The following is a 21,974-nucleotide window of genomic DNA, read 5'->3' as shown; positions in this document are numbered from 1 at the left end:
TTCCTTTTCTACTTTTCTACGTTTTATTATTCCCGCAGGGCCCCCCAGGGCCACCAGGGCCATCAGGAGGACAAGGGCCAAAGGTGTGTGTTTGAGAGGTGGCTGAGTGGTTAAGGCAATGGACTGCCAATCCATTGTGCTGTGCATGCATGGGTTTGAATCCCATCCTTATCTGTGGAAGAGATTTTGTTTTATTTTGTCATTGTAGCCAATATATTGTATCTATTATACGCAATGCACAGTGTGTCGTTTATATTATCTGACTGTAAGTTGTTCTAGATAAGAGTGTCAGTTAAATGACCAAAATGTCAATGTATCAAATATGTTGGCATGTCCAGTCATCTACAGTGTGTGGCTTTGGTTTCTGGATTGACAATAGGCACACACGTGTTTTCCTGTCTCCTTCATGCCAACAGGGAGAATCAGGCTCACATGGTGCACCTGGAGCTGATGGGGATAGGGTAAATGACATGACTCTGTAATAATGAATTATTATTGTACTAGACATCATTGTATCCACCTCATGTTGTGCCTCCTCTCTGTAGGGAGCCAAAGGGGAGAGAGGTGATGACGGGATGCCTGGAGTGGCAGGGGAAAAGGGAGAGAGAGATCTGACGGGCCTAACTGGGCTTGTGGTAAGCGGGATATGGGCTATGTCCTGATGGATACCCACTGCTTTGTAGATTCTGTCCATATAATGTATTTTTTTCTCTCTTAGGGAGCTGACAGCAAAAAAGGAGCAAGAGGAGATTCAAGGTTTGAGGACAATCTGGTCAGTAATATTTTATTTAGATACCAAACTTGTATCTATATCAAACTGTTAACTGTCTACACCAAACTGTGTGATATCTCATCATGGTCGAGTAGTGTTATATGATTGTGTGACCTCTGGTTATCCTAATTCTCTCTGCTTCAGGCCCAGATCATCTCTATCGCAGGCCCTCCAGGGCCCCCCGGACCTCCTGGGCTCCAAGGATTCATGGTGGGTAACTGGTCCCTCTGTCTTCTTAATAATAGGGGGGTATCAAAAGCTTAAACTCTCTAGATACCAATGCTCTGTCTGCATAGAGATGACTGTCAAACACTCCATACTCAACCTGTTCTCAGAGGAACCTAGTAAATTGCTGTAAAATGTTTTTGAATAATTTATGTGCTTTAATATGCTCTTGTGATGAACAATGTTTACAAAGAGAATGAGATAACACATTGTGTTTTTCAGGGACATCATGGAATGCCTGGCCCCAAGGTGTGTTGTCAGGGCTCTGATCTCTTCCTGCCCCTAGAATGACCCAGGATTCTTTAGGCTACTAAAGCTGCACTGGAATGCCCTGTCATTCAAAATGTTGCATTAACAGATAATGAAAAAGCTGGATGTTAGAATAGGGAATGAAAATTGTACTTGCGGTAAATCAGAGAGAAGATGGATTGTAATTCGCAAGGAAATGAAAGCACCAGCTTGAAATTGTGCTTTTGTCAATGTCTCACAGGGGGAACCAGGTGACATAGTGAGCGGAGAAAAGGGGGATGCAGGTGACAGAGGACCTCCTGGGTTAAGGGTAATTATATCCTATTCTGTCTCACTCATACTGCATGTATTCAACCCATGAATTGAAATTAGAATTTGAATTGAGCACCCCCCCCCCACAGGAAGCAGAATATTAATTACATTTAAATTAAAGGAAGTAGAATTCAACATGAAGCATGACAGTCTCATTCCTTCGACTCGTCTTTTACCAAAAGCATCTGTCATTTATTGCTGCAAAGAACACCGATGTAATTTCAAATATTAGCTTGATGACAACTCAAACATGTCACACAGAATTTCGAATCATTATAAACCTACAAAAGAATCTTCGAACATGTCCAGACTACTATAATTATTTAAATTCATTTACAGAGAATGAGTCTTTAAAAATCTAATGTTTCAACCATGTTTTTAAAAATATATTTTGTTTACATATTATTGATCACAGTATGTCAAAATAAACATGAGCATAGTTTTCCAGGCTCAGATCCCAGTTCAGATCCTGGATGAGCCCCCAGGACCATCTTTCGAGTTTCATGTTGGGGTCTTCCAACAAGTGCTGCAAAAGTTGGGTATTGCCCCTCTAGTGCCTACCACCCAGAGTCTCAAGGTGTTCTTGTTGAGAGTATATGAAGTTTATGTTGAGAGCTTGCTGCTTTGAGTTCGAAAAAGACTGGGTTTAAGGGGTCCCTCTTTTGCTATTTGCAGTATGGGAGGTTGTAAAAGAATCTCTTGGTTTCAGTCTGAATGAACTCATGTTTGGACATCATGTCAGATGTCTGTTGAGCTTGTAAGGTGGTTGCAGGACTAAAACCCCAAAATGAAAACAATCCTTTATCTGATCTTCCCTGTTTTTATTTAGCTCCACTTTTTGGTTTGCTTCCTGTTTGGTGTGGGTTTTCTTAATTTTGTTTACCTCTTCTTGGGCAAATTTAGTGGGTGCTCATGGTGGGAGTGGTGTCATTTAGGTCCCAGGTGTTGTTGCTAGTCAACTTTCAGTGGACACCCTCATGAGTGTCTTTCAGAACCCCTCCTAGAATCCCACCTGATTCGTTTTAATTGTTCTTAGGGACTCTTTGTTAGTTTCCCCTTCTGTTTGAGTGACAATTTTGGGTGTCTTGCTAGGGAACGTAACAAAATGGGGGCTTGTTGCACATGCCGATTCAAAAGCAGTATTCAAAGAGTTAGTCTATACTGCTTTGTTGGAGGAAGAAATCCTCCCAGAGAGAGAGGCTGATGAAAAGTCTGCTACGGGTAGCGCGGTGAGTCCCGTAGACGTGCTGCTGAGGGAGTTAGAACTAAAGACAAAGTTGGAGCCAGACAACAAGAACAAGAACGTGAGCATGCCATTCGATTACAAGAGAGATCTGGAAGTACTACGAATCAGACTTTGATCTTGGTCGGAACAGCCGGCTTGTACCGCCTTTCAACAAAAAGGAGTTGGATGTATATTTTACTCTGTTTGAAGGGATTGCCACTTCCCTAAAATGGTCACGAGATATCCTCCAAAGTGTTCTTGTGGGTAAAGTTCTTGACCAGAGCTCAGATTATGACACTGTTAAAGCTGCTATCCTTACAAGTTGGTCCCAGAGGCATACAGACAACATTTCTGTCAATTGTGAAAGACAGAATCACAAAGCCATGTTGAATTTGCACGGGAACAAGCATTACTTTTTGATCGGTGGTGTGGTTCTCAAGAGGTCACGCTTTGTGCATGGGGGCATTATGATGCTGAAACAGGAAAAGGCCTTCCCCAAACTGTTGCCACAAAGTTGGAAGCACAGAATTGTCCAGAATGTCATTGTATGCTGTAGCGTTAAGATTTCCATAGCCCGAACCATGAAAAACAGCCCCAGACCATTATTCCTCCTCCACCAAACTTTACAGTTGGCACTACGCATTGGGGCAGGTAGCGTTCTCCTGGCATCCCCCAAACCCAGTTTTATCCGTTGGGCTGCCAGATTGTGAAGCATGATTCATCAATCCAGAGAACGCATTTCCGTTGCTCCAGTGTCCAAAGGCGACGACCTTTACACCAGTCCAGTCAAAGCTTGGCATTAAGCATGGTGATCTTAGGCTTGTGTGTGGCTGCTCAGCCATCGAAACCCATTTCATGAAGTGCCCGACGAACAGTTCTTGTGCTGACATTGCTTCCAGAGGCAGGCTGGAACTCTGTAGTGAGTGTTGCAACCGAGGACAGACGATTTTTACGCGGTACACGCTTCAGCACTCGGTGGTCCCATTCTGTGAGCTTGTGCGGCCTACCAATTCCTCGCTGAGCCGTTGTTGCTCCTAGACTTTTCCATTTCACAATAACACCACTTACAGATGACTAGGACAGCTCTAGCAGGGCAGAAATTTGACTAACTGACTCTTTGAAAGTCACTGAGCTCTTCAGCAAAGCCATTCTTCTACCAATGTTTGTCTATGGAGATTGCATGGCTGTATGTGCAATTTTATAGATTTGCCAACAACGGGTGTGGCTGAAATAGACGAATCCAGTTATTTGAATGGGTGTCCACATACTTTTGTATATATAGTGTACCTACATTTATGAGCACACTCTTGAGAAAGCTGCAGTCCGTGCAGATGAGTTTGTGTTGACACATAAAACTACCTTCACAAACAAAGCTCCCAGCCCTGTGAGGTTTCAGTCTTTTTCCCCAGTGCCCAAAGACAAAGATCGTCAGAAAACTGGTTCTTTGTGTTCTCCAGTTTGTCACTACTACCGTGAGAAAGGACAGTCTCTCAGTGTCCTAAGTTGAAACAGAAAAATGAGAGATAAAAAGCTGTTTCTTCTTGTGGGAGCACTCCAGCCCGATAAGTCTCTGGTTGGAACTGGTTTATCTCCTAAACAAGATTTTGGATCAGATGTATATGAACCCTTTGTTTCAAACATGTTTGTGTCTCTGGAGAGTGATGATGCTGTTAAGCAGCCCTTGAACATACTGCGAGACACTGGGGCAGCCCAATCCCTCATTTTGGAGGGTGTTTTGCCTTTGTCTGACACTTTAGCAACTGGGTACAGTGTGTTAGTACAGGGCATGGAGATAGGTTGCATGGAAGTTCCTTTGTTTAATGTGGACCTACCAGTGAAGAGGGTCTCATCCATTTTGGGCAACAATTTGACTGGAGGGAAGGTCGTGCCAAATCCTGCCGTTTGTAAGGAACCCAGGCTGGAGGAACCTGATGGGTTATCAGAAAAGTACCCTCCAGTGTTCCCAGTGTGTGCCGTTACAAGTGCTATGTCTAAGAAAGTTGCCGGGAGCAAGTCTAGTGTTGAGGAGGATGTCAGTGATCCCACCATGTTTGATCTGTCTGAGACGTTTATGTGTGATCCTGATTTCGGTAAACCTCCTGAGTTGACCTTTCCTTTGAAAACACCAAAGATGAGCAAGTTTGTAGGACCGCTGAAGGAAGAGAGGGTCCCTACAGTTGACACTTCAATTTCTAGGAAGTAGCTGATTGCTGAACAGAGTAAAGATGTTTCCCTCTCTCCTCTTTTTGCTGAGATACGTCCAGAGGAGGAGTTTGATGAAGAGCCTGTTGGTTACTTTGATAGAGATGGTGTTCTGATGAGGAAATGGTATTCTCGCGCCACTTGTCAAATCAAATCAAATCAAATGTTATTTGTCACATACACATGGTTACAAGATGTTAATGTGAGTGTAGCGAAATGCTTGTGGGCTAGACTATTGGCAAAGGGTATGTCAAATTGTGTTTCCAGTTACTCTTTGACAAGAGATACTGAGGTTGGCTCGCGATGGTAGTATGGCAGGCCATCTTGGGGTTAACAAGACGTATGACTGTATCTTGCGTAACTAATTCTGGCCTGGTCTGAAACAGTATGTTGTGGCTTACTGTAAATCCTGTTATGTTTGCCAGTGGACGGTCAACCGAACCAAGCTCTACCAGTCGCAGCTTTGCAGCCTTGGTTGTTGTTAGTGATTCTGTTAGTTCCCCTTTCTGTTTTAGCTACAGTTTTTGGTTTCTTGCTAGGGAAAGTAATAATAGTGATGTGTAGAATAAATTAACCATTTGAATGTCGTTGAATTAAATAATTCTACTTTAATTCTGCTTCCTGTGTGGCCAATTTAAATTATATTCAAATTCAGTAATTACATTAGAATAAATGACGAATTAGCAACTCAATTCAGAATTGTCCCCAACCCTGCTGCATATAACCTCATGACTCACATAACAGATGACACTATTTCTGCACACAGGGTATTCAGGGTCTTCCAGGTTCTACAGGATTGGTTGGTCTCCCTGGCACCACAGGGAGAAAGGTTTGCCACATTTTCATATGCCCTGTTTGTAGAGGATACGGACACGGCATCAAAGTCCGTTGCAGTATTTTTCAAAGTAAGCTGCTTCAGAATTAACTTCCATCATATTTAATTTCAACAGGGAGAGCAAGGATTGCCGGGATTGGATGTAAGTGTGTCTAAATCGGTCATATCCCCCCTGATACCAGTCTGGTTGATAAAGAGCCTTCATTAACCACTACCTCTCTCCATGTCAGGGTTTCCCCGGGCTGATGGGAGAAAAGGGGGACGGAGGGGACCGAGGAGATAAGGTGTGCATCAGCCACAGCAGTGGCTACTGTGACTACATTTATTCATCTTCTGTTACCTAGCATGTTACAGTCAAATCTGGAGAAGACATTGATGCTTGACGAGAGACATGTCTCCTCTGTGGTCCTCTCTGGCAGTTGGTAGAGCATGGCGGGTGCAACGCTTGGATAGCGGGTTTGATTCCTGGAACAACCCATACCTACAAAGTTTTTATGCAGGCCTGACTAAGTCCCTTTGGATAAAAGCATCCGCTAAATATATTGTTATATATTATTGTTTTGTCACTCTTCTCTCTCTCTCAGGGTGACAGGGGGATGCTTGGAAAGAAGGGACTGAAGGGACAGAAGGGCGAGGAGGGCCCCCCTGGACTGGACCAGCCCTGTCCTGTGGTATGTCACTTCTTCCTGTCGCCTCTCCGCTCACTCTTCCTCAAACACTGTCTTTCCATTCAAGGGCAAACCCCTAATTATTAGGTTATATTTATTTGGTAGAGCAGAGTTTTATGTAAGGGATAATCAATGAGGGGCAATGCATTCTATGGAAAATAATGAATGGAGTGTAAAGTGTGTTCCATGACGTGCAAGCGGAGTGGAACTGACCTACTTCCATGGAGTACCGTTATTTTCCAGAGAACGCATAGAGCCCTGAGTTGATTATCCCTTTCATACCATGGCTATACTTTAACACATTTGCCGGTATAAGCGTGTTCATTTTCCTGTAGAATTGTGTTCAACATCCCCTGAAGTAGCTAGAAAGTTTACTAGATATCTACAGTAGTTGCCATCGTAACCAAACAAATACACTTGCTAGTTTAGCTAACCAAACCATCAGTTCTAGCTTGCTATTATGAACATCAAATTCAACAATAGCAATACTGTTTTCAATTTGACTTTTGCTTTCAAAAGCAGCTCACACAAAACATGTATAAATTATCTATAGTCATTATATTATTATACTGTGCAAATATACAACACGCGTTATAGGGAAAGAATACACACTCTAGAATGCCCTTTAAGACAATTAGAAACGCCTATTAAAAAATGCCAATGGTATAAATAAACTATAAACTGTGTGGTTTGAGTCCTGAATGCTGATTGGCCAACAGCAGTGGTATATCAGACCGTATACCACTGGTATGACAAAATATTTAGTTTTACTGCTCTAATTACGTTGCTAAGCAGTTTATTATAGCAATAAGGCTCCTCTCGTGGTTTGTGATGCATGGCCAATATACCACGGATTGCGTTGTGCCTAAGAACAGCCCTTAGCCGTGGTATATTGACAATATACCACACCTTCTCAGGCCTTATTGCTTTTATTTATCCATTATCCATGAGCTGTTCACATACTGTACATTTTTATATTGACATTGACTTCAGAAGAGACCAACCTACCATCCCAGTGGTGAAGATTAACGGACAGATCATTGAGCAAGTAGAGGACTTTAAATACCTAGGAACCATCCTGGAACCACAAAGCTCTCCTTCAAAAGGAACACCAAACATATTTACTCTAAATGTCAACATTCTTGTTCTTGAGGAAGTTTAATGTACACCAATCCATCCACCAAGCATTTTATAAATGCTTTATAGAATCCATGCTATCGTTTGATATTGTGGGGTAGTTTGGTGCTCTAGGAAACACTAGGAAACACTGAACAGGGTAACATAAATCAGTGGGAATGTCATTGGAGAAAACCAGGAATGCACACACTCCATGACGGGGCACAGATATAGATATCTGGCATACAAGTCCAATAGGGCAGCTTCTAGTTTTATGCCAACATCCATCAAACTCCTCAATTCTTGAAGTTCTTATTTTTATTGGGATATATACTGAACAAAAATATAAACACAACATGTAAAGTGTTCGTCCCATGTTTCATGAGCTGAAATATAAGATCTCAGAAATGTTCCATAGGCACAACAATCTTATTTCTCTAAAATGTTGTGCACAAATGCTTTTACATCCCTGTTAGTGAGTATTCTGTCTTTGCCAAGATAATCCATCCACCTGAAAGGTGTGGCATATCAAGAAGCTGATTAAACAGAATGATAATTACACAGGTGCACCTTGTGCTGGGGACAATAAAAGGCCACTCTAAAATGTGCCGTTTTGTCACACAACAAAATGCCACAGATGTCTCAAGTTTTTAGGGAGCGTGCAATTCGCATGCTGACTGCAGGAATGTCCACCAGAGCTGTTGCAGTGAATTTAATGTTAATTTCACTACCATAAGCCACCACCAACATCTTTTTAGAGGAGTTGGCAGTAACATTAAACAGTATGTCCAACCGGCCTCACAACCGCAGACCACGTGTAACCACGCCAGCCCAGGACTTCTGATCTACGGGATCGTCTGAGACCAGCCACCCAGACAGCTAATAAAACTGGATTTGTACAACCAAAGAAGGGTCTTGACCTGACTGGAGTTCGGCATCGTAACCAACTTCAGTGGGCAAATGATAACCTTCGATGGCCACTGGCACGCTGGAGAAGTGTACTCTTCACGGATTAATCCCGGTATCAATTGTGCCGGGCAGATGGCAGCGTGTATGGCGTAATTTGGGAGAGTAGTTTGCTGATGTCAACGTTGTGTACAGAGTGCCCCATGGTGGCAGTGGGGTTATGGTATGGACAGGCATACGCTACAGGCAATGAACACACAACTGCATTGTGTCGATGGCAATTTGAATGCACAGAGATACTGTGATGAAGTATTGAAGCCCATTGTTGTGCCATGGAAGCTGAAAATGGCCCAGTTCTTCCATCTCCTGCATTCCAGACATGTCACCCATTGAGCATATTTGGGATGCTCTGGATCGACCTGTACGACAGTGATTTCCAGTTCCCGCCAATATCCAGAAATAGCCATTGAAGAGGAGTGTGTCATGCAGGTGAAAGAGGACCCAAAAGCGACTTGGCGAAAACAGAGTCTTTAATCCAGTAAAGTAAATACAATCAAAAAACACAACTTTCACTCGAAATGACGAGGACAAACTGGAGACTCGATCTTGAACAGCAGGTGAACAGCAGGTTGCCTCGGGAAGGCACTTGAACCAGACAGACTCAGACACCTGCTCACCACGCAGCATCTGAGGAAAACACGACACGACAGGGCGATACACAAACACAGCACGGTGAATTCTAGACAAGGAACCGACAGGGCAGAAACGAATAACAAGGAGAGAAATAGGGACTCTAATCAGGGAAAAGGATCGGGAACAGGTGTGGGAAGGCTAAATGATGATTAGGGGAATAGGAACAGCTGGGAGCAGGAACGGAACGATAGAGAGAAGAGAGAGCGAGAGAGTGAGAGAGGGAGGGGGAGAGAGAGGGATAGAAAGAGGGAAAGAACCTAATAAGACCAGCAGAGGGAAACGAATAGAATGGGGAGCACAGGGACAAGACATGATAATAAATGACAAAACATGACAGTACCCCCCACTCACCGAGCGCCTCCTGGCGCACTCGAGGAGGAATCCTGGCGGCAACGGAGGAAATCATCAATGAGTGAACGGTCCAGCACGTCCCGAGACTGAACCCAACTCCTCTCCTCAGGACCGTAACCCTCCCAATCCACTAAGTATTGGTGACCCCGTCCCCGAGAACGCATGTCCATGATCTTATGTACCTTGTAAATAGGTGCGCTCTCGACAAGGACGGGAGGGGGGAGGGAAGACGAACGGGAGTGCGAAGAAAGGGCTTGACACAGGAGACATGGAAGACAGGATGGACGCGACGAAGATGTCGCGGAAGAAGCAGTCGCACAGCGACAGGATTGACGACCTGGGAGACACGGAACGGACCAATGAACCGCGGAGTCAACTTACGAGAAGCTGTCGTAAGAGGAAGGTTGCGAGTGGAAAGCCACACTCTCTGGCCGCAACAATACCTTGGACTCTTAATCCTGCGTTTATTGGCGGCTCTCACAGTCTGTGCCCTGTAACGGCAAAGTGCAGACCTCACCCTCCTCCAGGTGCGCTCACAACGTTGGACAAACGCTTGAGCGGAGGGAACGCTGGACTCGGCAAGCTGGGATGAGAACAGAGGAGGCTGGTAACCCAGACTACTCTGAAACGGAGATAACCCGGTAGCAGACGAAGGAAGCGAATTGTGAGCATATTCTGCCCAGGGGAGCTGTTCTGCCCAAGACGCAGGGTTTCTGAAAGAAAGGCTGCGTAGTATGCGACCAATCGTCTGATTGGCCCTCTCTGCTTGACCGTTAGACTGGGGATGAAACCCGGAAGAGAGACTGACGGACGCACCAATCAAACGACAGAACTCCCTCCAAAACTGTGACGTGAATTGCGGGCCTCTGTCTGAAACGGCGTCTAACGGGAGGCCATGAATTCTGAATACATTCTCGATAATGATTTGTGCCGTCTCCTTAGCGGAAGGAAGTTTAGCGAGGGGAATGAAATGTGCCGCCTTAGAGAACCTATCGACAACCGTAAGAATCACAGTCTTCCCCGCAGACAAAGGCAGACCGGTAATGAAGTCTAGGGCGATGTGAGACCATGGTCGAGAAGGAATGGGGAGCGGTCTGAGACGACCGGCAGGAGGAGAGTTACCCGACTTAGTCTGCGCGCAGTCCGAACAAGCAGCCACGAAACGGCGCGTGTCACGCTCCTGAGTCGGCCACCAAAAGCGCTGGCGAATAGACGCAAGAGTGCCTCGAACACCGGGATGACCAGCTAACTTGGCAGAGTGAGCCCACTGAAGAACAGCCAGACGAGTGGAAACAGGAACGAAAAGGAGGTTACTAGGACAAGCGCGCGGCGACGCAGTGTGCGTGAGTGCTTGCTTAACCTGTCTTTCAATTCCCCAGACTGTTAACCCGACAACACGCCCATAAGGAAGAATCCCTCGGGATCAGTAGAAGCCACAGAAGAACTAAACAGACGGGATAAGGCATCAGGCTTGGTGTTCTTGCTACCCGGACGGTAAGAAATCACAAACTCGAAACGAACGAAAAACAACGCCCAACGAGCTTGACGGGCATTAAGTCGTTTGGCAGAACGGATGTACTCAAGGTTCTTATGGTCTGTCCAAACGACAAAAGGAACGGTCGCCCCCTCCAACCACTGTCGCCATTCGCCTAGGGCTAAGCGGATGGCGAGCAGTTCACGGTTACCCACATCATAGTTGCGCTCAGATGGCGACAGGCGATGAGAAAAATAAGCGCAAGGATGAACCTTATCGTCAGACTGGAAGCGCTGGGATAGAATGGCTCCCACGCCTACCTCTGAAGCGTCAACCTCGACAATGAATTGTCTAGTGACGTCAGGAGTAACGAGGATAGGAGCGGACGTAAAACGTTCTTTTAGAAGATCAAAAGCTCCCTGGGCGGAACCGGACCACTTAAAACACGTCTTGACAGAAGTAAGAGCTGTGAGAGGGGCAGCAACTTGACCGAAATTACGAATGAAACGCCGATAGAAATTAGCGAAACCTAAAAAGCGCTGCAACTCGACACGTGACCTTGGAACGGGCCAATCACTGACAGCTTGGACCTTAGCGGAATCCATCTGAATGCCTTCAGCGGAAATAACGGAACCGAGAAAAGTAACGGAGGAGACATGAAAAGAACACTTCTCAGCCTTTACGTAGAGACAATTCTCTAAAAGGCGCTGTAGAACACGTCGAACGTGCTGAACATGAATCTCGAGTGACGGGGAAAAAATCAGGATATCGTCAAGATAGACAAAAACAAAGATGTTCAGCATGTCTCTCAGAACATCATTAACTAATGCCTGAAAAACAGCTGGCGCATTGGCGAGACCAAACGGCAGAACCCGGTACTCAAAATGCCCTAACGGAGTGTTAAACGCCGTTTTCCACTCGTCCCCCTCTCTGATGCGCACGAGATGGTAAGCGTTACGAAGGTCCAACTTAGTAAAGCACCTGGCTCCCTGCAGAATCTCGAAGGCTGATGACATAAGGGGAAGCGGATAACGATTCTTAACCGTTATGTCATTCAGCCCTCGATAATCCACGCAGGGGCGCAGAGTACCGTCCTTCTTCTTAACAAAAAAGAACCCCGCCCCGGCCGGAGAGGAAGAAGGCACTATGGTACCGGCGTCAAGAGACACAGACAAATAATCCTCGAGAGCCTTACGTTCGGGAGCCGACAGAGAGTATAGTCTACCCCGAGGGGGAGTGGTCCCCGGAAGGAGATCAATACTACAATCATACGACCGGTGAGGAGGAAGGGAGTTGGCTCGGGACCGACTGAAGACCGTGCGCAGATCATGATATTCCTCCGGCACTCCTGTCAAATCGCCAGGTTCCTCCTGAGAAGTAGGGACAGAAGAAACGGGAGGGATGGCAGACATTAAACACTTCACATGACAAGAAACGTTCCAGGATAGGATAGAATTACTAGACCAATTAATAGAAGGATTATGACATACTAGCCAGGGATGACCCAAAACAACAGGTGTAAACGGTGAACGAAAAATAAAAAAAAAAATAGTCTCACTGTGGTTACCAGATACTGTGAGGGTTAAAGGTAGTGTCTCAAATCTGATACTGGGAAGATGACTACCATCTAAGGCGAACATGGGCGTAGGCTTCTCTAACTGTCTGAAAGGAATGTCATGTTTCCGAACCCATGCTTCGTCCATGAAACAACCCTCAGCCCCAGAGTCTATCAAGGCACTACATGTAGCACCCGAACCGGTCCAGCGTAGATGGACCGACAAAGTAGTACAGGATTTTGATGGAGAGACTTGAGTAGTTGCGCTCACCTGTAGCCCTCCGCTTACAGATGAGCTCTGGCTTTTACTGGACATGAATTAACAAAATGTCCAGCAACTCCGCAATAGAGGCACAGGCGGTTGGTGATCCTCCGTTCCCTCTCCTTAGTCGAGATGCGAATCCCTCCCAGCTGCATGGGCTCAGTCTCTGAGCCAGAGGAGGGAGATGGTTGCGATGCGGAGCAGGGAAACACTGTTGATGCGAGCTCTCTTCCACGAGCCCGGTGACGAAGATCTACCCGTCGTTCTATGCGGATGGCGAGAGCAATCAAAGAGTCCACATCTGAAGGAACCTCCCGGGAGAGAATCTCATCCTTAACCACTGCGTGGAGTCCCTCCAGAAAACGAGCGAGCAGCGCCGGCTCGTTCCACTCACTAGAGGCAGCAAGAGTGCGAAACTCAATAGAATAATCCGTTATGGACCGTTCACCTTGGCATAGGGAAGCCAGGGCCCTACCAAAAACTGAACGGTCAAAAACCCGAATCATCTCCTCTTTAAAGTTCTGGTACTTGTTAGAGCAATCAGCCCTTGCCTCCCAGATAGCTGTGCCCCATTCTCGAGCCCGGCCAGTAAGGAGTGAAATGACGTAAGCAACCCGAGCTCTCTCTCTAGAGTATGTGTTGGGCTGGAGAGTGAACACAATCTCACACTGCGTGAGAAAGGAGCGGCACTCAGTGGGCTGCCCGGAGTAGCAAGGTGGGTTATTAACCCTAGGTTCTGGAGGCTCGGCAGGCCAGGAAGTAACAGGTGGCACGAGACGAAGACTCTGGAACTGTCCAGAGAGGTCGGAAACCTGAGCGGCCAGGTTCTCCACGGCATGGCGAGCAGCAGACAATTCCTGCTCGTGTCTGCCGAGCATGGCTCCTTGGATCTCGACGGCAGTGTAACGAGCGTCTGAAGTCGCTGGGTCCATTCCTTGGTCGGTTCCTTCTGTCATGCAGGTGAAAGAGGACCCAAAAGCGACTTGGCGAAAACAGAGTCTTTAATCCAGTAAAGTAAATACAATCAAAAAACACAACTTTCACTCGAAATGACGAGGACAAACTGGAGACTCGATCTTGAACAGCAGGTGAACAGCAGGTTGCCTCGGGAAGGCACTTGAACCAGACAGACTCAGACACCTGCTCACCACGCAGCATCTGAGGAAAACACGACACGACAGGGCGATACACAAACACAGCACGGTGAATTCTAGACAAGGAACCGACAGGGCAGAAACGAATAACAAGGAGAGAAATAGGGACTCTAATCAGGGAAAAGGATCGGGAACAGGTGTGGGAAGGCTAAATGATGATTAGGGGAATAGGAACAGCTGGGAGCAGGAACGGAACGATAGAGAGAAGAGAGAGCGAGAGAGTGAGAGAGGGAGGGGGAGAGAGAGGGATAGAAAGAGGGAAAGAACCTAATAAGACCAGCAGAGGGAAACGAATAGAATGGGGAGCACAGGGACAAGACATGATAATAAATGACAAAACATGACAGAGTGGGACAACATTCTACAGGCCACAATCAACAGCCTGATCAACTCTATGCGAAGGAGATGTGTCTCGCTGCATGAGGCAAATGGTGGTCACACCAGATACTGACTGATTTCTGATCCATTGCCCTACCTTTTTTTAAAGGTATCTGTGACCAACAGATGCATATCTGTATTCCCAGTCATGTGAAATCCATAGATTAGGGTCTAATTAATTTATTTCAATTGACTGATTTCCTTATGTGACCTGTAACTCAGTAAATGTTTGAAATGAATATACCACACCTCTTATTTAGCCTTTGTCCCTGCCTGTCTTCCTGCTCTCTGTGATGCAGTGGTAGCCACACTTTGCCAGCAACAAACCAGCAATACTCTCCATCTTTGGTCACTGTAATATGGCATTAGTTAATGGATGGTTTGATGGCATGATTGTGGTATTAGATATTTCTCCTCAGAGTGTGAATTATACAGTGACATTTGGGGGTCTGTTTTCCTCTCACTGAACTTCCTGTTATTTTCTGGGCCTAATAGTGAAGGCTTGCTTCATCCTGCAACGAGCCATAGTTTTCATAGCCTGGCATCCTTGATCAACCAAATCTAAACTGTATGTCTAGGGACAATACTTACGATTCGTCAGGTTGAATGTGTCCTTCACTATCAAATATGCATTTAGAACACGCTTTTATCCAGGGTCCCCATTTCTTCTGCTTGTAGAAGTGGAAGATTACGTGGTAGCTTATTCAGTCTCATGTGACTGTGTGGTCTAGAATGGGCTTCAATGGCTGCCTATGGGAGACCCTGGATAAAAACATGTTTTAAATGCTTATTTGATAGACACATTCAATCCGACAAATAGTAATTATTGTTCCCAGAGGTTGGAACTTTTTCAATAATTTAATTCTGAACATAACCAACGTTCCACTGTTCTGACCAGCAAAATAAAGTTTGGAACCAGTTTGAAACTAAAAAAAGTGATGGTTTATATCGTTCCTTTCTTTTCCTTTTTTAAACCTTTGTAATATTGTATACTTTTACATTTAGCTCGACATGAAATTTCTTCAACAATCAGTGTGGATAGAGCAGCTTGCTATGGTGTGGGTAAGCTATTTACATGCATTGGACACGAGTGTAGGGCGTGAGATGCGACTGAAATTTTGCAGGTGGGGATAGAATGAGAGCGGGTGAAGGTGGAGGCTTGGCTTGAAGCCCTGGGCATCTTGTTGTGACATGCATTATCTAAATTAGGCCCTCAGAATTATACCTACCGGGAGAGCAGCTTCTATGAAGGAACTTTGAATGTCTTTGAGATTTAGAGAGTTGGCCAGCTACTGTAGCTAGCTAGCTAGCTAGCTAGCTAGCTAACAAGCTTGTGTTCAAATAAAAACACATTTTACCTTTTGTTGTTAACAAATCCAAACGTGATAACTATAGTATCCTTAACTAGCATTGAAAAGGTTAATCCATTCTCCTCTAATAACAAATCTCTCTCCTTAATTTCTGAATCATGCTTAGGTCAGTAGGCTCCTAGGCTATGCTTGGAGGGGAGGGGTAGATAGCCTACTCACATACTGGCAAAGATTTTTAGCAGTCAGGCAGGCAGGGAGGGAGGGAGGGAGGGAGGCAGGCAGGCATAGGAATAAGCTTCTGAGTGACAGTGAGGTCTTTGCATATGTGCTTTGTTGCGTTTTTTTGTGGGGCTGGAAAAGATACCTGGAACTTTAAAATAACATTATTAACCAGTTCCCATGCTTCTAAAATAACGGTTCTGTTCTGGAACAGTATAAATCACTTTCGTTCTCGGTTCTGATTCTGTTCCTCGAAAAATAGTTATTTTCCAGTTTTCGGTTCTGTTCCCTGAACCATTTCCAACCCCTGATTGTTTTAATATAGATATTGGATGTGCCTCTGTTGACTGGAAACATTATTTTGGTGAAACTTAATATTTTAGATTTGGTTGATCAAGGACACCAGGCTACGGAAGCTTCCGCAAAGAGCCATCTGTCTGTAAACAATGGCTCTTTGTGTGATGAAGCAAAGTAAATACAAGTATTTTAACAGTAAACATGTATTACCTCATGATGTTTTAATCTGATTGTCAAACAAATCACTTAAAAAAGCAGGCTACCTGCGCACGTTTGTCCACTCCAAAATAACTCCACAGTGCACTGTAAGCACGCCATTTGATGAATGGAAAGACACTGTTACAAAATACCAAAAAGTGTAATGACATTCGGCGATTGTCATTAGGCCTACGCTCTGGTAGCCTGAATTAAGTGATTTGTCTTGCTGACAAATGTACCATTTCTGTAAAAATAAAAGTTGAGACACTTGAAATACGGGACATAAATTCAGCTGTCTGTCCCGAGCTCATTAGGTGGGAGACTGTAAGGGCCCAGTTGATACAATGTTGCAAGTTTGCTAGCGAAAGTTCAGGACAGACAGAGAGAGAAGCAGACAGGCAGAGTAGAGCGATGAATATGACTGAAAGAACCTGAAACAACTGCATTTTAAACAAATAGGAGATTAGGGGGGGGGGGGGTTGAGCCTGGTCCTCCTACCATTTTGTTGTAACAAGACATCCGTATTTATCTGTGGGCAAGCAATACTGCATGTTTGTTTAACATTTAACATTTAACATTTAAGTAATTTAGCAGACGCTCTTATCCTGTTTAATGAAGGTGTTTCTTTTCTATCACCAGGGTCGGGATGGATTGCCCATACCAGGGTGTTCGCAAAAGGTTTGTACAGCAATAGTACTTCTGAGGCTCTGTTTGTTTGGCCTGCTCTGGCCCAAGTAGGCATTTGGCTCTCTTGGGGGAGTTTAAGAAGTTATATACAAAGGGTGGGTCTAATCCTGAATGTTGATTGGTTAAAACCACATTTCAGCCAGTGTCTATTCTACAAGATACTACCAAGTTACCACCGTCTAAATCTATGACGTTAAAATGCCTATTTACTCTGATCCATCTGACTGCGCAATCCACTTTGTCATCAGCCAAGCAATTTATCAACTTTTATTCTCCACTATAAAAAGCATCTAGACATTATCTCACATTTATTTTAGGCTAACATTTAGTTTCAACAGGGGACATTTGTATAAACCTTGCAGTCTGGCTCTCCGACATTTGCAACATTGCTTCAGTATTCAAATTCGATCTCCAGCTGTCCCATAGTAATGAACGTGTTTGGAGTCGGGACGAGACAGACAGACAGCGCTTCTCAGCCAGTTGAAATCATGAATCATCTGGCATAATTTTTATGGATAAATACAAAGAAAAAAAGGTAAAACAAAGTGTAACTAGTTCGCAGTCTTTCCAGCTTCAGTTTGTTAGCTGTGTTGTTGGCTAGCTCCTGCTTTGAACAACAGTGTCCTGACAAGTGAGCACATATGCTATGCCAGGCAAAATTGCACCTCGTTAGCTCGTTGTTATGGATGTATCCAAATAAATGTCACTAGAAAACAGCTTAAACAAATGCAAATGGGGCTACTTTGCTGTTATTCTGGCTGCACTTTTTAACTTGACTGTAAATTAGCCGCAGTTGGCTAGCTAGGAAGCAAGGGATAAGGATGTTGCCAGCCAGTATGACAATGGAACATTTATAACAAACAACTGGATACAGAACAAAAAGACTGAATGACTGGGTCGCATCACTAGCAACCGAACTGATAGAACGAACATCCAGCCGGCTTGGGTAGCAACCCTAGATTTGTGTCGGGATTATATCTTGTATGGATGAAATAGTATGAATAAATTAATCAAAATAACGTTTTTAATTTAAATATGTAAATCATTATTTGAATATGTTGTTAACCTGTTGTATAAAAGTGGTAATGCCCTCGAAGCCAGTGTTTGGAGGATATATCGTCTCGGACCGAACAACAATCGTGCCAATATATCCACCAAACACCGGCTTCGAGGGCATTATCACTTAAATATTTAATCTTATATAGTGTACAGCAGTGGTTCCCAACCAGGGGTATGTGGACCAGTGGGTGTACTTGGCCTACCCACAGGGGGTACTTGAGAAGACATGAGTCCATAAGAAAAATTCAGCTGGTGGTACAGTAACCGAAAAAGGTTGGGAACCACTGGTGTATTGTATGATTTGTGCAGTATAATTTACCTACTAGTGAATGTGTGTCTCTGCTCTTGCTCTCTTTCAGTGATGAGTTACCTGGTACATGGGATCTGTACATATCGATATATATTTTTCAACTAAAATTCAAGTGTAGTTTTTTTGTCGTTGTCAATTCCTATTTAATATGTTGAGGTTTTCATATTGGAATTTGGATTGTGCGTCTATCACAATCAATATTTTTTACTTTTTGCATATGAAAAGAAAACATGTTTTTTTAAGGTTTAGAGATTAGGTAGAGGAAAGATCTAGTGCACACAAAGAAGGAGACTGGTTACAAATGGAAAGGAGCAGCAAATGCACTCAGCTCCAGATGGAAAAATGTTGCTGCTTACAGTGTATCTAATCGGGGAACCTGAAATACAGTATTAACCTGAAATACAGTATGATTGACTGTCTAACAGACTCACTAGTGTTCCCACATGGAGATCCAGCATTGGAGTGTGCAACTCAGCCTCCACCTTGCAAATGTTTCTACCCCATCACTCCTGTGATTGTTGTTTGCTTTGAAAGGACCAACCGTCACGGCATGGACCCAATGCCATGCGCCTATCCCAACCTTAGGAAAGGTACAGATGTAGGGTCTTAATTTGATCCAGTTTGCTACAGCAGGAAAATAATCCTGCAGCAACAGGACATGTGAATTTTTATGTGGATTATAATTACTTTACATTTTTTTGTAGGGATTGATAAACATTTTGTTATGGCAAATCAAGTTTGACATTTTTAAGTGGAAATTACAAACTTTAGGAGCTTTTTTAAACCTTTAAATACATTACAATTTTGCATGTCCTGCCGCGCAGGAAAATTCTCAGCCACAAAGGAGTGATCAAATTAAGATCCTTCATCTGTATGGGGAAGCACAGATGATGGCCCTCACCATGGAATCTTTGTTTGCAATAATGTTCCTAAATGTGCTTAATGTTTAGATCATTTTCGGTCTAAAACGTTTTAGGATGTTTATGATGGTTTCAAAGTTTTTACCTATTGTTGCATCAAATGCTTTTTTTCATTCCTCTGAGTGCTCTAACCATGCTATGTGGAATTAATTGACACAGAACACTGTACAACTTTTTGAATTAGGCCTAACATGGAAAATGTATGATAACAATCCTAAAAATGTTTTGAAGACTTTTTACATCTGACATCAAGGGAAACAAAAACATCTACCTGTCAAACCTACCTGTTTGGCTGATTGGGTTAAATGTTTGTTCTAGGAACATGCCGTTTTTAATTAAGTTGTCTGTCATATTAAATACTATTTCAAATGCAAATTGTTGTATTCTTAATTATGAAGTTAAAGTTGCATTGTACTTTATTATGTTGGTGGCCTACTTTTTTCATTTTTCTTCATTTTGTAAATGCTGTCGGTTGGTGTCGGTTCTGTCCATTGAGGTATAAAACAACTGTAGACTGCTGCCAAGATGGACACCTGTTGTTTTTAACGTAATCTACGTAATCATGTTTGCATACGCCGTTTTGTGGTCACTGCCATCTGCTTTACAGAGCCTATAACGCCTGCGCACAAGCACTCAGTGCGCACTGGAGCAAGCGCAAGCAGGACAATGTCATCACGTCAGCCAGATGATTGGCAGGCAATGGATGAATATTAAATGTTCATATTTCCGGCTGTGAGGGATGAAGAAAAAAACGGCCTCGAAGACAATTACTGGAAAAATCATTGGAAGTTGCTGAGGGGAGGACGACTCATGATAATGGCCGGAACAGAGCAAATACCATTCCACTCATTCCGCTCCAGCCATTGCCACGAGCCCATCCTCCCCAGTTAAGGTGCCGCCAACCTCATGTGAATTCAATGGATATGTTAGCAACAAAGGTGATAACAAAAGTGTCATTTTAGGAATAGGGTCGTCTATGGGAATTGTCCTTTTGGTTTAGGCTTTAGCTAAACTGCAGTACCAAAAGTGCCCTCTGAGCAGTGTTCCAAACAAGAACCGTGGCCCCCAGACTCGCCGCTGCCCACAATGATGACAGTAGTCCAACTTGTAGGTCAAGTCTTTCCCAAACTTGGTCCTGTGCCAAGTTTGGGAAAGACTTGATCTACACAATATAAATGCTACTGGTGTGAACCAGATGAACTACTGCCATCATTGCGGGCGGCGGCGAGTCTGATCATCAGACCAATCAACGATTCAGAACTTTCTGAGATCAACCAGCTCGGGGACCTGCTGCTCTATTATTGCACATGAGTTTTTAACTACAATGTTTTGTCCTATCTGTTATTTGTGTAACTTTGTCCAAAGGCTGGCATGTCCGATGAATTTATGATTTGTGCCTTTAGTAGGTTACTGCCTAGCCTGCGTTGTGTAGCATTCAACTGAAATGTGTCTTCCGCATTTAACCCAACCCCTCGATTAAGGCAACGGGGGGCTGCCTTCATCAACATCCATGTCATGGGCGCCTGGGGAACAGTGCATGTTGTTGTTGTTTTGTTTTATGAGGACCACAATGGAAATACGTTTTAACTTTTTATTTAAATGCATTAATCCACATGCATGGTTGTATTGTGTTTTTAAATTGTCAAATAACAAAACAATTAAAAGTTAATTGATGTTATAAGAAGCTAGCTAATCTGTTGTAAGAATCTTTAGCGATAGCTCTATCTACATATCAGGAACTTTGTCATTCCTCCTCAGACCTCACCCCTCCCCATGTCAAATATAGTGCATCTAAATATTTTAAGGGGAGGGGGTGAGAAGGATTACTTTATCCTCAAACTTGCACTGAGCGGGAAAATCAAATATCAAACTTGCACTAGTCAAGCATCACCCCTCCTCCTCAATTGTGAAGTGTCACACTCAGCCCTGCATTGGTCAGTTATCACCCCTGATCTGGTCAAGCCTAACTTCTTCTCACCCCTTACCCTTCCACTCTTTTATTCACAATGATAAGCTTTTCCATTAGCTGAAATACATGCAAAGCGCCAATAACCACAATAACGTGGAAGTATAAAATTGGGAAATTGTATCTGCCAATTCTGATTTATCATAATCATAATTAGCTACGATTAAATTCATTTCAATGAAAGTGTTGTTAATATGGATATCGACATTGTACAATGGCACCTAATCTCATCCACCAGCCGGCTCTTTCTCTTTCAAACCGTCTGGTTTCACAGCGCCTCAGAAAGGGACTTGAATGGAGCCTATGGCAGGAGCGGGAAAAACTCCCACTGGATGTTCATTGGCTGATCTCTTAGTACATCACCATCTAGCGTAACCCATAGCCTCCCATCTACATTGTGGATTTCAAAGTGCGAGCAATGCAAGTGATTTAGGCTAAACAAGGAAGTGAGTTTGGGAAATCTGAGAGTTTGCTCTGCCATTAACGTTCACTAATCCTCAACACAGGGCCCATCAAGGGTGCGTGCTCAGTCCCCTCCTATACCCCCTGTTTATCCATGACTGCATGGCTAAACATGACTCCAAACCATCCTTAAGTTTGCCGACAATGATGAGATAGCATATAGGGAGGA

The 21,974-nt window shown here is 44.1% G+C and overlaps 1 protein-coding gene across 3 annotated transcripts in view; it reads left to right on the top strand.

Annotated features, from left to right (window-relative positions):
• The window catches only part of LOC124005577 (collagen alpha-1(XXIII) chain-like), a 176,954-nt gene extending 155,889 nt beyond the window's left edge, over nt 1-21,065 (top strand). For all 3 annotated transcript variants that reach the window (XM_046314975.1, XM_046314982.1, XM_046314990.1), the window contains 13 exons: nt 39-83; nt 417-461; nt 546-635; nt 719-772; nt 917-982; nt 1,220-1,246; nt 1,488-1,556; nt 5,752-5,814; nt 5,936-5,962; nt 6,051-6,104; nt 6,405-6,491; nt 17,041-17,079; nt 18,507-21,065. In XM_046314975.1, coding sequence (XP_046170931.1) covers nt 39-83; nt 417-461; nt 546-635; nt 719-772; nt 917-982; nt 1,220-1,246; nt 1,488-1,556; nt 5,752-5,814; nt 5,936-5,962; nt 6,051-6,104; nt 6,405-6,491; nt 17,041-17,079; nt 18,507-18,509 — 669 coding nt within the window. In that variant the 3' untranslated portion in view covers nt 18,510-21,065. The remainder of the gene's footprint in view (nt 1-38; nt 84-416; nt 462-545; nt 636-718; nt 773-916; nt 983-1,219; nt 1,247-1,487; nt 1,557-5,751; nt 5,815-5,935; nt 5,963-6,050; nt 6,105-6,404; nt 6,492-17,040; nt 17,080-18,506) is intronic.
• Nucleotides 21,066-21,974: the final 909 nt, after the last annotated feature.

This window comes from Oncorhynchus gorbuscha, linkage group LG02 (assembly GCF_021184085.1).
Source record: "Oncorhynchus gorbuscha isolate QuinsamMale2020 ecotype Even-year linkage group LG02, OgorEven_v1.0, whole genome shotgun sequence".
Classification (NCBI taxonomy): domain Eukaryota; kingdom Metazoa; phylum Chordata; class Actinopteri; order Salmoniformes; family Salmonidae; genus Oncorhynchus; species Oncorhynchus gorbuscha.
Note: the sequence above shows the minus strand (reverse complement) of the source record. Positions and strands in the feature narration are given on the sequence as shown.